The sequence below is a fragment of the Gracilinanus agilis genome, chromosome 4 (assembly GCF_016433145.1).
Source record: "Gracilinanus agilis isolate LMUSP501 chromosome 4, AgileGrace, whole genome shotgun sequence".
Taxonomy (NCBI): Eukaryota; Metazoa; Chordata; class Mammalia; order Didelphimorphia; family Didelphidae; genus Gracilinanus; species Gracilinanus agilis.
The window spans coordinates 353,795,871-353,812,680 of record NC_058133.1 but is presented as its reverse complement, the minus strand read 5'-3'; the positions used below and the strand labels follow the sequence as shown (position 1 = coordinate 353,812,680).

The window sequence follows — 16,810 nt, the reverse complement described above, 5'->3', positions numbered from 1 at the left end:
AAAAATCCCAAACTCTAATACTAAAAATGCATTGTCAAGCAAAACACATTACTGTATTTGCTATGTCCAAAAATGTGTGTCATTTTGTATATTTAGGTCATTACCACTGTCAGACTCTTTTGTAGTATTCGAGTATATTGTTTTCCTTATTCATTCAATTCATGTTTTAATGTATGATTCCAAATTCTTTATATTTGCTGTTTCTTATACCACAGTAATATTCCATTAAATTCAGAGAAACCCTATTTGTTTAGCCATTGCACATGTGCTGAGACTCATTTTATTAAAAATCTTACTTGTTTTTACAGAGTTCCTTGATTTCATTGATGTCAGTCACCTACTGGCTATTTATTCTGGTTATGATGCTCAGCAAACTTAACTAGACTACCCTTTGTACAGTGGATATAATATGCTTTCTTTGGGTCATTATTAAAACTTCCATTAAAAAGGGCATGCCAGAGCTCACTCTGTTGGTGTAGCCTTTTTCTAAAAAAATAAATTATCAATATTTTTCTTTTTTATATCACATTTCTCAATGTCCCTGAGAGCCATCTTTTAGAAGAATAAAAACAAGGGGAAAAAACACAAAACAGTTCACAAAAATTAAATACATTAAAAAAGGTCTAATGTTTCTATTGTTCTTCATCTAGAACCCCCCCCATACTTGGAGCCAAACTTAGTCATTATAATTCCCTAATATTCAGTTTAGATTTTTTTCCTGTTTACAATGTTACAATCATTTTCCTGATTCTACATATTTCACTTTTTTTGTGGTTCATATAAGTCTACATAGTCTTCTCATGCTTCTCTATATTTATCATTTCTTATATTGACATATTATAAATGTTTAACCATTCCCCAAATCAATGGACATTTACTTTGTTTCTGGTTCTTTGCTAAATATTTTGATGTATATGCCCATTATCACCTCTTTTATTTAACATTGTACTAGAAACACTAGCAGTAGCAATTAGAGAAGAAAAAGAAATTGAAGGTATTAAAATAGGCAAGGAGGAGACTAAGCTATTACTCTTTGCAGATGATATGATGGTCTACTTAAAAAATCCTGGAGAATCAACTAAAAAACTAGTAGAAATAATCAACAACTTAGGCAAGTTGCAGGATACAAAATAAATGCACATAAATCATCAGCATTTCTATATATTTCCAACACATCACAGCAGCAAGAGGTAGAAAGAGAAACACCATTTAAAATCACCCTAGACAATATAAAATACTTAGGAATCTATCTACCAAAACAAATACAGGAATTATACAAACATAACTACAAAACACTTTCCAAAAAAGTAAAACTAGATCTAAACAATTGGAAAAACATTGAGTGCTCATGGGTAGGACGAGCTAACATAATAAAAATAACCATTCTACCCAAATTAATTTATTTATTTAGTGCCATACCTATCAAACTACCAAAAACCTTTTTTACTATATGGGACTTTTTTTTTTATCATTGACTTTTTTGGGGTGGTGGCCTAGGGATGTATGGATGTTTATTCATTCTTTTTTTTTTAGTAAAACTCCAAATTGCTTTGCAGAATGGATGGAATAATTCGCAGCTATATGAGTAGTATATTCATTATCCATTATTTTACAATCTTGACATCCTTAATTATTCCCATTTATTCAGTTACATCACGGAACTCTCTTGGCAGATTAACTGAATTTCCTTTTTTGACATGTTTTAACTAGATGGATAAGTGGGGACTGCTGTTGTGCACAGTTTGCCTAGATTCCAGTAAAACATGTGATAGTCTATTCTTGTGGATGAGAGGGTAACCTACAACTAGAGAACAGTATGGTTAGGTGCATTCAGAAGTGTTTGGGTGACTGTACCCAAGGGCAGTTACTAATTTTCTTTATGCCAGTTTAGCAGGCAGTCTTTTGGAGTATACCAGGGCTTCTTCTGTGGTTATTTGCTATTCAATATATATATTTAAAAATTCTATCTTATTTTAATAATGGATTTTACTTATACATCACATTTATTTCCAAAAATATCCTTTCCACTTCCTTTTTTCCTACTCAGCAGGCCATCTTTTGTAACAAAAATTTAAAAAGGAAAAAAAGGAGAAATTCAGCAAAGGTTACTCTTGATGTTTGACAGTACTATTCATATCTTCAAGTGAAGGGAGGGTAATTACACTTTTTCCAACTTTTTTGTAGAGCATAACTAGGTCATTAATTATGCAACATTAAGTTTTATTTTATTTTATTTTTGTTTTGTTTTTCTATTTACTTTGTAATAGTCATCGCCTTTTTGATTTTGTTTAATTTACTGTCTGTTCTTACAAAGTCTTCTTATGTTTCTTTTAATTCATCCTATTCATCATTTCATACACTACAGTAATATATTTTATTCATGTACCACAAGTTTGTTTAGCCCTTACCGAGTTGAAGAGCATCATCTGTCTGTCAGTGGCTTGGATGAAGGTATAAATTGTGTACTTCAGAAATTTTCAAATGATACAAAGTGGAGTGTGTAGTTCATAAAGTAGTAGTGAGAATCAAGTTGGTCAACATATAAAATGCTTTGAAAACTTTAAAGTGTTATATAAATGCTAACTCTTATTGTTGTTATAGCTAATATACTGAATGAAGAACCAGGATTTAAAAAGACAGACTAAGTTAGAAGGTTGTGCTAATTCTAAGAGGGGAAATACACAGGGAAGAAGTATGAAGTCATATAAAGTCATATGACATAGGTTAAAAATCAATATTTCAATGAAATGTGGAAAAATAGCAATTTCTTTGGAAAAAGTTCTGAGAGTTTTAGTGGATTTTAGTAACTCAGTTTGATTAATAATAATAAGTGCACCAGAAAATCCAATGTGATCTTCTTAGGCTCTTTTAAGAAAAGCCTCATATCTAACCCAATACAGACCTGCTTTGTTCTGTCCTGATCAGACTACATTAGGGGAATTCAATTCTGTTCACCACAGAACAGGAGAGCATTGATAGGCTGGAGAGGATTCAGAGGATAGTGAGGAGTAAATGAAGGCTCTCAACATTATGCTACAGATGGGCAATGTTCACTCTGGAGAAAATGAGTGAATTTTGAAACTTGATATAAGGAAGGGCTTCCTAATAATCAGAACTATACAAAAGTGAACTGGATCGCCTAGCTCAGTTCACCAGAACAGTGTTTGATTCATCATAGGTGCTTTATAAATACTTTGGGATTGTAGGTTTGCATTCATTAGAAGACTTCAGGTAAAGGCTGGATGACTACTTGTTGGAGTTATTGTAGAAGGGATTCCTGTGAATGTATGAGTTAATCTAGATGACTTCTGAGGCCCCTTCCAATTCTGGAATCTTTATATTGCTTTTGGGAGTCCATGCTTTTGGAATCATGTCATATAGATGCCTTTTGCCACTTCCTACAGTAAATACCATCATATACAGATTAAGACTAACTTACCTAATACAGAATCCTCAGTAGAGTTAATAGTTATAATGAGGCTTTGGTAGATTTCTGTTGAATATGAGAAATTTTAAGGTAGCTTCTTAAAAAATAAAAATTTATGTTTACATTTTAAGAATTTTCTGAATGTGAATGAACTCTTACTATATATATATATACATATATATATATATATTTAGTGTAGTTGGTCCTATAAATTGAAACTTTTATACTTTTTTCTCTTTAACTTGGTTTTGACTCTTTATTTTTTTCTTTCAGACAGTTCAGTGCTTGCTAGATAGTGGTGCTGATATTAATAGGCCAAATGTGTCTGGAGCCACTCCACTGTACTTTGCTTGCAGGTATGGTATTTTATTTTTTATTTTCAAGAACAATATATGACATAAAAAACATGGGACTTAAAATTTTACATCAAATCAAATAGTATTTTTGTTTGGTTTCATATTGAGTACTGTGTATTTTCTGTGCAATAAACAGTTTTTAAGATACAGCATGGTCCTGTGACTAGGATGCTTGATTTAGAGAGGATATAAATTACTTTCTCACTCTCTTTTTCTCTGAAAAATAACTACATCATCTTCATTTTCTGGGAATCAGTTTTTTCTTCTCTTCAGTTCTTTTTTGTTTCCTTCTCATAGCGTTCTTTGATGGTAAATTAAATAATTATTTGCAGTAATCTGAAAACTTTTGATTTTTCTTTGAGATTACTTCTATGGACAACATTTTTATTAAAAATACTAATAATTGTTGTGGCTGTTCCCCAGTTTATCTTATGCCTTTTGTTGACATTTTAAATGTCCTTTCCATTCATGTAAACAAGTGAAAAATGTGCTATAGTGGAAATGATACTGAAATGGGAGTCAGAAAACCTGAGTTGTAGATCTAGCTTTGCTTTTCTCTAGTTTACGTGACTTTGGGCAAGTCACTTGGCCTTTTGGACCTGTTTCCTTAGGCTTCATTTCCCAGTTTCCTTTATAAAATGAAGGGGAGTTGGACCAGATATTCTCTATATTTTTGCCATACATGTTACAAAGATAGCAAGTGAGAAGTAACTGGTAGAAGCAACACTCTGGACAGCAGTTCAGGTAGTCCAATTCAGGGAACAGTCTTGTTTATTGTTAATTCCCTACTACTTTTGATCCCTTTCAGAACTATTTTGGACCTAGCTATTTTGGACATTTCTTTGTGGTTTGCCCTCCTTCTCTGCAGATTACAGTCTTTCAAGACCCTTTTATCTAGCCTGTCTAATTCTTGTCTGTTTTTTTCCTTAAATTCTTTAGAGAATATGCATTGGAGACATTTCCCTGAATCTTGTTAATATTTTGCTTTTGCTCTTGTACTGTTCCAGCTATCCATTTCTTATTCCTTACTCTCACTACCTGACTGATACACCTCTTCTTTTTGACCATGTATGTTCTTGATAATGTCTTTTATGTCATCTCACAAGCAAGTTATTGGCAATGAATTGTAGCCTACTAATACCCACTATTTATCTCTCTGTTGCCTTTTATTTTTTCTAATTTATTTTTATTTTATTGATTAATTATGAAAAATTTTCCATGGTTCCATGATTCATATTCTTTCCCTTCCACCCCCCTTCCCATAGCCAGTATTCAATTTCACTGGGTATTACTTGTGCCATTGATCATGACTTATTTCCATATTATTGCTATTTGCACTAGGGTGATTGTTTAGAGTCTACATCCCCAATTATATCCCCAACAACCCATGTGGTCAAACGGTTGTTTTTCTTCTCTGTTTCTGCTCCCACAATTCTTTCTCTGGATGTGGATAGCATTCTTTCCCATAAGTCCCTCAGAAATGTTTTGGATCATTGCATTGCTGCTAGTAGAGAAGTCCATTATATTAGATTGTACCACAGTCTCTCTGTCTCTGTGTATAAGGTTCTCCTGGTTCTACTCCTTTCACTCTGCATCAATTCCTGGAGGTCATTCCAGTTCACATGGAACTCCTCCAGTTAATTATTCCTTTTAGCGCAATAGTATTCCATCACCAACAGATACTACAGTTTGTTTAGCCATTCCCCAATCGAAGGACATCCCTTTGTTTTCCAATTTTTTGCGACCACAAAGAGTGTGGCTATAAATATTTTTGTACAAGTCTTTTCCCCTATTATCTCTTTGGGATACAAACCCAGCAGTGGTATGGTTGGATCAAAGGGCAAGTAGTCTTTTAAAGCCCTTTGGGCATAGTTCCAAATTTCTCTGTGCCTTTTATTTTATTTATTTATTTGTTTGTTTAAACCCTTAACTTCTGCATATTGGCTTGTAGGTGGAAGAGTGGTAAGGGTGGGCAATGGGGGTCAAGTGACTTGCCCAGGCTCACACAGCTGGGAAGTGTCTGAGGCTGGATTTGAACTTAGGACCTCCTGTCTCTAGGCCTGACTCTCATTCCACTGAGCTACCCAGCTGCCTCCCTTCTCTGTGCCTTTTAGATTGTTACTCATATGTCATTTTCATCAAATGTAGTCTCAATCTCTCTTACCTGAACTTACTTTTTCACCTTAACATCCTTGTCTAATGTTGTTTAACTCTTCTCTAGCTTTTATCTAGTTCTCTCAGGGAAATTCTTTGTAGACCTCAGAAAAAATGACTAATAATGTTTGGGAAGCCCATGGGATACACATGTTATAGAAAGATCTTATTTGTGTTATTTTTTTTTTCTCCTCTACCATTGGACTTGAAATTATGCCTATTAAGAAAGGGACCAGCTTTTCTATTTTCATAGAATTTATAGGAATCTAATTCTATAAAATCACTTTGATTAGGTTGATTCAGTTTTTCCTGAAGCAACTGGTATAAAAGAGCTCTATCTATATCTTCTGTGCTATAGTCTTATCTGAACCTAGCATGGCATATCTCCTTTTCTAGAAATTTATATACTTTAAATTTTGTTCCTGATTTTTAAGAATCACCTTTTTTGGGGTGTTCACAGTTAGGGATTATCTTTTACCTTGTTTCTCTAAACTCAGCTCTAATAATAAGAAGTAGTTCAATTTGATTTTTGGAAGGTATCTTTATGCAATGTCATGATCTTTTATAATCATCTGGAAATAAAACATTGTTATGTCGCATCAAGTGCTCATCTATATTCCGAGGAGCCGTGATTTTAGTGTTAACCGTTACAGAACCTTTCACTGTCTTCTTATGCTTTTATTCTTGCCTTTTAAGTTTAACACAAGTGAACTTTAGGTTTTTGGGGAAAAGATGGTGAAATATATTTGAGGTTAGAATTATACCGAAAGAATAAGTTGACCATTTTGGAAGGGAGATAGAAATTGAACATCAATCTCATTTGTTGTCAGTCCTTTTAACAGTGTCCAAAGTGCAAAGACGATAGTGAAGACAGTATTAAAAAGATGAATACCTACCAACCCTCATATATTTTCTTTGAGAAGGAATAGGGCAGTGTGTATAGAAAACAGAAAAAGTTAAATTTGCAGACAAACCATAGTTAGAAAATGATAGAAATGGACTGAATAAGTTCTTGAGAGTTAATTATTCAAGAATGTTTTAGTAGAGATATTGCCATTGTTTTCTTTTAAGAGACTCATTAGTTGTAACCTAGGAGGTTTCTTGAAGTATACAAAATCTTGTATGTTTTTCTTACTGTCTGAACTCTTACTATTAAAATTATTTTTCTTTTTAATCTTTAGATTACTGCTTATTCTCTATAATGTGGAGTATCTCCAAAATAACCTTGTTAATTAGTATGCACTCATAATTATCCACAGGTAAAATGTTGCTAAGTGATTTAGAGATTTCACCTTTTCATTTGTGAACTAAGGTTGCTTGAGGCCATGAGAGGTGAATAAACTTAAGTTTAGGGTTGCCCCCATAGAGTAGCAACACTACAACTCTCACTTGGACCTCTGACTCTAAATCTAAATACTCTTTTCATTACACTAGGCTGCTTCCTTCTGCTTATTTTATTGTCTTCATTCTCAGAATCTTGGATCCTATTTGGATTCATGCTATTCAGAGTTGTTCTTTTCAGAATTGCTTGCTATCCTTTGGACTTTGACTTTTCTCCTATCATTTTTCAGTTGTGTCTGACTCTGTGTGACCCCATCAAGCAGTTATTTATGGAGTTTTCTTCACAAAGATACTGGAATAGTTTGCCATTTCCTTCATCATACTGGTTTGCTTTTAATGCTGAGTCCTTTAATCAGTGCCACTATTAATTGGAGTGGGAGAAGTTGAATTTTGTTTTTACTTCAATTTGTTTACTATGACTTTTCATCTCATAAATACATTGTATCCTTTTTGAATTCAGCATGCTTTTTATTCTAACATTATATTCATTGATTGACTGACTCTTAGATTCTGTTCTCTGAAGTTGGAACCATTCTATTGATTAGCAAATACTAGCTTATAACTGCCTAGTCAAACAGATACCTACTTAGTGCAAAGCAACTCCTCTGAGACAGAGAAGGAACTTAGTAGTCTAACAGTCATTGCGATACTGAAAGGCTCAAGAGACCAAGCAGGAAGTATTAGAAGCTTTCACTTGTTCTTGTTCTGATTGAATAAGGGATAGTTGAAAAAAATTCCTGTATAACTCTTAAGGAACCCTAACAGCCCCCTCCCCCTTGCAATTTCATGTACTGTGACTCAATTGACAGATTTAAGTTACCTTGACTTGGAAAGGATGATTTACACATAATGTGAATGTTACACGTTAGCATGTGTTCTGATGCTCTTATTTAGAAAGCTATATTACTCCTTTCTATGAAGTTCTTACTTCCATCTACCACTTCCAAACTATTCTAACCCTGTTCACCATCCTTGTTGCTATCATCTACTTACCTAAAGTCATATCTCATCCAAAATTAATATTTGGCTAATGGTCATTTTTTCCAGCCCCATTCCTTGTGATCATCTTTGTGGATTTTAGTATTTACATTATCATTTCTTCCCCAGTAAACTAAGAGAAAAAAAAAGACCAAAAATACATGATCTTGATATTTTTCAGGTTTCTCAACAAAAACATCCTCATTCTTCATCTTACTTCAGTCATGGTGACACATTAGAATTTACCATTTATCAGAATTATATTTCATCTAAAATCTGGAACTTTGAAATTCTACCTCTTTAATCTTAAACATACCCATAGCTTTTATTGTGACCTAATATGTTCTGTCAGTTTATTTTCCCCACTCTAACTTCTCTCATATCTATGGTAGCCTTGGTGACATGGTTAACCACTTTGACTGTTACACTAGCTAATATCTTTAAATGCCTTGCCTTTTTAACCTGGTATTGTTTCTACCTCATAATTCATCATCCTTAGGAAAATCATACTATCTATTCTTTCTCTTCTTTCTCTAGAGTTGTTGAGTATCCCTGGAGAAAAATCATTACATTGAACTAAATTCACCTACAAAAAATTTGTTACATAACCGCAACCAACCTTCGTGTGTCTTATAATGGGGAAAAACCAGGGAAGGTGCCTTAAATATTAAATATGGGCTCTGTGGGTGGATAGGAGACAAGAAGGGAGAATGGGTGAGACTTTACAAGTCAGGGAACCAGGTTTAACTACAAGGGAAAGATCATTGACTAGAGTGACAGTTAAGTCTGACCAACTGTTACTCAGCCCCACCTAGCCTGGAATAAATACAGATGAACACATATACACAATGAGGACCTAAAATTACTAAAAACACACAGGGAATCAGTTTAATTATAATATGAAGGGATTTGAAAGGGGGTTAGGTAAACTATGGCTAACAACCCAGGACTGGAGTCAAAAAGGGTAAGATCCCTAGCCAGCCTGACTTCTGCCAGGCTTTGACAGCTTGGCTAAGGACCTGGGGAAGAGGGCTTGCACTTGGGATCTCACAACTCTTCCAGGGATGTTACAGGATGCCAGGAACCAACTCCTCCGGAACTGATGTAGCTAGGTAGGGATTGAAGTCTGCAAGCTGTCCACCAGTTTACAGGCCACTTCCCTACTCAGTGTCATCTTGCAGGGTTGTTGTCTTCTGCTGTCAACTTTCACCACTCTCCAGGATCCCAGGGAATCAGGGTACAGCTCCACTAGCTCTGAGGTCTCCCAGGGTCAGTTGCAACTTGTTCCAACCACCAAGGAGTCTTTCTCAGAGAGAGAGCAAGCCACTTCCTGCTTCCCCATTCCATGTGGAATTCTCCAGCCCTTCCTGCTTAGTCTCCTACATAAATACTAAATAATCTTCCTCACAACAGTCTGCTAGAGAACATTTCTATTTCACCTTATTGTTTTTCTCTCTTTCATTTCCCAAAATCTTTCATTTCCAAAATCTATGATAACAAATCATCTTGCCTATTTCATTGAGAATATTGAGACCATATGATATACACTCCTCAGCATCTTCCTTTGTTCTTCAAAATTTAGCAGCATTGTCATCACTTTCTCTTAATTTCAAGTAACAGAAGAATATAATCAGTTTTCTTCATTATCCTATTATTTTATACATTTGAAAACATTGTTCTCAGAAGGTATCTATAGGCTTTACCAGACTGCCAAAGAGTTCTGTGATACGAAAAAGGTTAAGAACCCCTGGCCTGGAGATTGACTTTTAAAATCACTTGTTTTTAATGTCACTCTTATGTTTTTTGTAGTCTGCATAAAGGATAAATGCTTCTCAGGATCTCAGAAAGGTGATGGTGGCCACTCTCAAGCTAGTGCTGTCCCAGTAGATGGCACAGCATAGATCATCTGGCTCCAATTCTAACTTCATTAAAAAAAATGGCCTGGAGCAAAGTTCCCTTTTCCATTTTCTAGTCCATACATAAAAATGGAGAAGGGAGGAAGTGAGGCAAATGGTGAAAGGAATCCATTCTTTATACTCACCCAGGTACTGTGGCTAGCAGGGAAGATAGAGATGGAAGTGGATACTAAGCTGAGTATGTTGGGTGTAGTGGGAATCTAAAAGTTAAGTGGTGGTATGGGCAGACCAAGTGTCATTAAAATCAAGGAGACAAGATTTCTCATGGATACTGGGACTATAGTAGGTTTGAGCTTAGAAGATGGTATTGATATGAACCCAAAATATGCACTTTCAACAATTAGTAACAGCATCCTTTTAAAATGCTTATTATATAAAGTATTAAAATAAACTGTACTTATTTACGAATTTTTGGTTTAGGAGGCATGGAAGAAAATTTTAAAAATCTTCATTAGGAGGTATGTTTGATGGAGAGAAAGCTTATTTAGAATAGAACAAAATTCATCAAATATTTTTAAAGTACTTACTGTTTGTATTTAACACTTTTCACTGTACAAGAAGAACTATGAAGTTTAGATAAGAAATAGTCTCCTGTATAGAGTATAATGGGGAAATGGCATATATGTAAGTAATAATACAGGTTAAATACATTAGGTACAAAACAAAGTGCTTTATGAGGACTGAGAAGGAAGCAGTAAAAGCAGTAAGTGGCACCTGGGAAATATTCTTAGTTGTCCTAGGCAACTCAGTAAGTCTACTGTTTCCCAGACACTATGCTAAACAATAGAGCTATAAAGAAAGGCAAAAGATAGTCCCTGCCCTCAGAGAACTCTCCATCTTCTGGGGGAGACTGGGAGCAAATAGATTTGTACAAACAATGTCTACAGGATAAACAAGAAATTAAGAGGGAAGGCACTGGAATTAAGAGGGTTTAGAATAGACACCTTTTAAAAAGGTAGGATTTTTACTTGGGATTGAGGGAAGCCAGAGAAACCAGGAAGTAGAGAAGAGGTAGTGCATTCTAGGCTTAAGGGATAGCCAGGAAATGCCCAGAGCTAAGAGAATGGAATGTTTTATTAATGAAATGGCAAGGAAACCAGTGTTGCTTATTTGGTGGGGAAAGGAAGAGGGAGGAGGCAAGAGAAGAGGGCTGAGGACATATTCCTGGGGGATATGGAGGGTTAGAGGGCATATCCTGGATAAAGGTTCAGCAAAGGAGACTGAGAATGATCTATAGTATCAGTTCCTTCTGTTAGAGTTTCTTTGTTAATTGCCTATTTCTATGTCTTATCCCACACAGTGATGGCGTACTTAGTGTTGGGAAAGTCTGGAAGATTCTTTTGAGGAATAAGAATAAAGATAGACTTACTTTTTTTTTTTTTTTTTTTTAGTATCAGACAATAATTTGTAATAGATGAAAACTTTAAGTACAAAATAATTTAAGTATTTGCCTCTGTATTTTATACAGTCATGGCCAGAGAGACACAGCACAGATTCTTCTTTTACGAGGAGCAAAATATCTGCCAGATAAAAATGGAGTAACCCCACTGGATTTGTGTGTACAGGTATGATTTTCTTTATTATCTTTCATAATAGAATGTGAGATAAATGCTACTCATCTTTTTTCATCTACATAGAAAATCAGGTCTAAAATTTATTTTATTTGTTTTATTTTTTCTTCAGATATTTTATTTTCCCCATTATATGTAATAACAATTTTCAACATATTTTTTGAAATTATAAGATCTCAGTCATCTCCCTTCCTCCTTTCTCTCCCATTCAGAGATGTAAGCAATTTGATCTGGTTTATACATGTATTATCATGCAAAACAAACTTCCATATTGGTTTTTGTTGTATGAGAATACTCATAAAAACCACACCCCCAAATTTAACCATAAATAAACTAACATGCTTTGTTCTGCATTTGATTCCAACAGTCCTTTTTCTGGGAGTGGATAGCATTCTGTAGTAAGTCCTTCAGAATTGTCCCAGATCATTATATTGCTGAGAGTAACTAGTCTTTCACAGCTCATCATCCTACAATATTGCTGTTTAAGTGTATAATGTTTTCCCAGTTCTTCTTATTTCACCCTGCATTAGTTCATGTAGACCTTTCTAGCTTTTTCTGAAATCATCCTGTTTATCATTCCATATAGCATAATAGCATTCCCCTAATATATACCACAATTTGTTCAGCTATTCCCCACTTTATGGATATCTCTTCAATTTCCAATTCTTTGTCAGGTCTAAAATTTTTTATTGGGTAAAGCACATATATTTAAGAGGAATTTCACTTTTATAGTTTATTTTTAAATATTGTTTTGTAGGGTGGCTATGGAGAGACATGTGAAGTATTAATTCAGTATCACCCTAGGCTTTTCCAGACAATTATTCAAATGACACAGAATGAAGAACTTCGAGAAAATATGGTAACTGACTTTCTTTGAAAGTATATGTATATGTACGTATTATATTAAATTTATATGAAACATTTTATAAGCATCCTTCATAGCCTGACTTTATGAATTTCAAGAATCCAGTATCTTGTGCTTGGCTGCCAGTTTTAAGTATGAGTTAGATTTTAGCCAGTAAATTAAAAATGTTTCAGGACTATGTCCTTTGTGTCTTTGACCTTTCTGTAAGATAACTATAATTTGCATAATTGATACAAATTCTCTTTTCAAGTTGTTTCTGTTTCAGATTTAAAATTTGCACTGGCTTCATAATTTCTGCCTTTATTAATGGTTAATGAACTAAAACTCAAATTTCAAGTAATTTCTTAAAATTACTGCATTTTTCCTTTATGTACTCAGATGTAAAGGGTAAAAATGGGAATTATAAAGATTATGGTTGGACTGGATATTAAGGTCTCCAGAAATCGATTAACTTCATTTCAAAATAAAAGAGACCCAAGTCAGGATGACTTTTATGGTGGTTTATTTACACTTAGGAAGGTTGAAGGTAGGGAAAAATGAGAGAGAAACTCTGTCCCGGACCAGGCCCAGACCAGGGAGGTTTCAGAGGCCTTAGCAGAGGGGCGCAGAGGTTAAACAAGGCTTCTAGCCATAAGGCCTCCTCTAAGAAGAGAGGCCTCCTTGAGGCTAGAGCCTCCAGAAACGCCAAGGGAAGAGAAAGAGAGTCAGCCTAACTTACCCATGTGACAATTCAAGGGGAAGCAGTCTGAGGTCTCACCTCAACTCCTTTAACACCAAGTTCAAAGCTCCAAAAGCCCTTCACAGGAAGTTACCATCATATTTAAAAGATAGCCGCTTTCCTCACTTTCTGCGCCCACCTCCAGTTTCATGTGGACAAATGGCAGCCTCAACACTATTTTGGACTGCCCAGGGGGCAGTCACTTGTTTTTGATTTGTCACTTACTATCACATGTAGGTCATAGACCTCCCCCCTCCCCTCTTAATTCTAAGTTGGGTGGGGTGACATTATTCCTGATGGCTAAAGTCTAAAGAATGAAGGAGGGTGAGCTAATTCCATTTACACAGGGATTGGTGTTGCATTCTTTCTGTTCTGAGTGGTGAGACCACTAGGCAGGGAGATTTAGCATTAGCTTTACGGTGTGACTCTAGATAGAGGAATTATCAAAGAATAAGTAACTTATTTCTTGAGCTTCTAAAACTGAAAGAGAAATTATTGTGAAAAATTTTATTTCAGAAAACTGACTTCTGGCCAAGTTATACATAGATTTAAAAAGAGTAGTTAATCGATTACCAGATAAATTGTGTATATTACTCTAATCTTAATCACATTTTTGAAATTTCTAAAATATTCAGTTGCGACAAGTTTTGGAGCATTTGTCCCAGCAGAGTGAAAGCCAGTACTTAAAGATTCTGACAAGTCTTGCTGAAGTTGCTACAACAAATGGTCATAAACTGCTTAGGTAAGAATTTTAAAGTGTAAACAAGTCAGTAGGAAACAATATCTCTTGCATTAATTGGTTTTAGGGCTTTTTCTCTCAGAAAGAATTATAATTCTGGATGACATCTGTTAATAATAAGATGTTATTATAATATGCTGGCCAAGTAAATATCAGTGTCTAGTAAAGTCTGGGGTGACAGGCAAGTCAAGCACTGAAATTAACCTTATGTCATTTAAAAAGATAATCTCACATTTTTTATTCAAGTGAGTAGATTTCAGCATAAATTCATAACATTTCATAAAACATTTAATTAGGCTTGTTAATGAAATGATAATTCATTCCAAGAAAACACGAAAAATAGTACAGAAATATTTACTACTAGAATGAACAAAAAAACATAACTATGAGAATTTTCAGTGTAATTCCTGGTATATTTAATAATTACGAAGTAAAATAGTAATTCAGTGTAATTCAGAAAATTCTCTGAATTTTATACTCCTGAACTGTATACCTTTCTGTCTGTTCTTTGTGAGTACTGTTTATAAGACTTCATGAGCTCAGTGACCCATCACTACCTCAGATTAAATCTACGGACAGAGTTGTTTCTCTTTCCTGCATAGTGTGGACCTTTAAGAAAAGTTCTTATTAATGAACATTACTACTAAACTGTCATGTTTCAAGCTACAAATCTTAAAAAGGGTTGTTCTATGTTGTCATTCTTTTTTTGTCTGTGGTTAGTTCCAGCTTTGTTCAGTTCATTAGTAACACATTTTCAGTTCATTAGTAACACATTTATTAAGTGTTTGACATCTAAAAGGAGCTATGGTCGGAATTTGGACACATAAATGCATTCTATTTGAAAGACACTACTTTCAAAAATCTTACAATACTCTAGAGGAAAAGGCCCATATTTACCAAAACAATTGTGCTACATGGGGCATGAGATAAAAGCAGAATGGGGGAAGGGCTCATAAAAAATTGCCATGAGAAAAAGAGAGAAATGACTTTCAGCTCCAGGTTCAAGGTAATCTTTGTAATGCAAGTGGCACTTAAATTGAACCTTGAAGGAAGGAAGAGCTTTACGTTGATGAAGATAGGAGAATGTTCATTTCAGGCACACTGGCACAGAGTTAGGAGAGGGAAGGATGAAAGTAGAGACAGAATAGTACCTTTTTTTTTGCTTTTCTTTATTTTTTTAAAAATTTTATTGATTAAGACAATTTTTCCACGGTTACTTGATTCATTTTCTTTACCTCCCCTCCTCCCACCCCCCGTCCCATAGCCAATGTAATTCCTCTGGGTTTTACATGTGTCATTGATCAAGACATATTTCCACATTATTGATATTTGCATTAGGTTGATTGTTTCGAATCTACATCCCCAATCATATCTCCATAGACCCATGTGGTGAAGCAGTTGTTTTCCTTCTGTGTTTCTGCTCCCACAGTTCGTTCTCTGGATTCTAAATTAACTGTGGGCCACACCTAGAGAAAAGCTTTTAAAAACCTCTCAGAGGGAAAGCATTTCTGCTCTGTGCCCCAAACAATTTCATCTTGTAAAAAAAATCTCAGGAAAAACTGAAGAAAAATTATTGAGCTTAACTTAGCTTTTATTAGAGTGATTTTAAGTTGAAATTAACCATTTTTACCTTGTTTTACTCCTGAAAAAACTCTTTTTGCCTCAGAAAAGCTGCATTTTGCCCAAAAGAGAAAACACGTGCTTAGGAAGCACAGAATGTATTACAAGGGACATATATTGCACTATATTTGGGTTTGAGTGTAATACTTGTAAGTGGAGTTGTTTATCTTTACCTCTCCCAGAGAAACTTGAGAAATAGCCTAGATACACTAGAAAAGCAAGAGAGAGACTCATCTCAGAGACTGGACTATATGGAGGAGAATATAACAATCCTTGCAAAGTATTTAAACAGAAGAAAACTTTAAACTTCAACTGAAGACACTGACTCTGTTCCTCCCACTACTCTGTAGGACCTCCCCCAGTCGCTGCTGCTGACTCAAACCCTCAGACAGGGAACCTAGAGGCAGAAACAGAAAGTGATGTAGCCCAAAGCTTATTTCCTCTAAGGGAAGTACCTATGTTCAACCCTCAAGATTCAGCTAGATTTAAAGAAAATATGTCTACTTTTGAGAAGGAACCAATCTTAATTATGAAAAAATTAGAGTATATATTCCAGACTTATGACCCCAATTGGACAGATGTTGAAAATCTATTGGAAACATTTCTAACAAGAAGTGAGAAAAATAGAATTATCTCTCTTGTCAATAAGAAGAAAGGTTGGGGAGCAATTAATTGGCCAGTCCAGAATCCTAAATGGAATTACAATTCAGACCCAGATTACACAAAACTACTAAGGCAGAGAAGCATTATTGTCAGCCATGAAAGTCTGCTCTGATACGCCTAAAAGCTGGTCAAAATTCGAGAGACCAAACAATATATCAATGAAAACGCCCTCCCAGTTTATGGATAGACTTATTGAGGTGGGCAACATATATATGGACAGAAGTTAAAATACTAAGAGAAAAACTGAAAAGATGGGGAGAGACCATAGCTCCTCTTCAAGAATCTATTGATCCCTTACCTGCCACTTCTGTGAGAAGAAGGGCCACCCAATGATGAACTGTAGGGATTTGTTAAGAGTAATCTGAAATAACACCCAGTCGAATAATAACTATAGAAATAATGATAAGAATAATAATAATGATTCCAGGAATCACAACTTTAGGAGTGATAAATATGCTAGGA

The 16,810-nt window shown here is 34.9% G+C and overlaps 1 protein-coding gene across 4 annotated transcripts in view; it reads left to right on the top strand.

The window, feature by feature from the left end:
* The window catches only part of HACE1 (HECT domain and ankyrin repeat containing E3 ubiquitin protein ligase 1), a 101,678-nt gene that overhangs the window by 35,064 nt on the left and 49,804 nt on the right, over positions 1 to 16,810 (top strand). For 2 of the 4 annotated variants that reach the window (XM_044674279.1, XM_044674278.1), the window contains 4 exons: positions 3,701 to 3,783; positions 11,641 to 11,737; positions 12,501 to 12,602; positions 13,962 to 14,068. In XM_044674279.1, the coding sequence (XP_044530214.1) occupies positions 3,701 to 3,783; positions 11,641 to 11,737; positions 12,501 to 12,602; positions 13,962 to 14,068 (389 nt within the window). The remainder of the gene's footprint in view (positions 1 to 3,700; positions 3,784 to 11,640; positions 11,738 to 12,500; positions 12,603 to 13,961; positions 14,069 to 16,810) is intronic. The other 2 variants (XM_044674280.1, XM_044674281.1) reach the window with 1 other exon arrangement.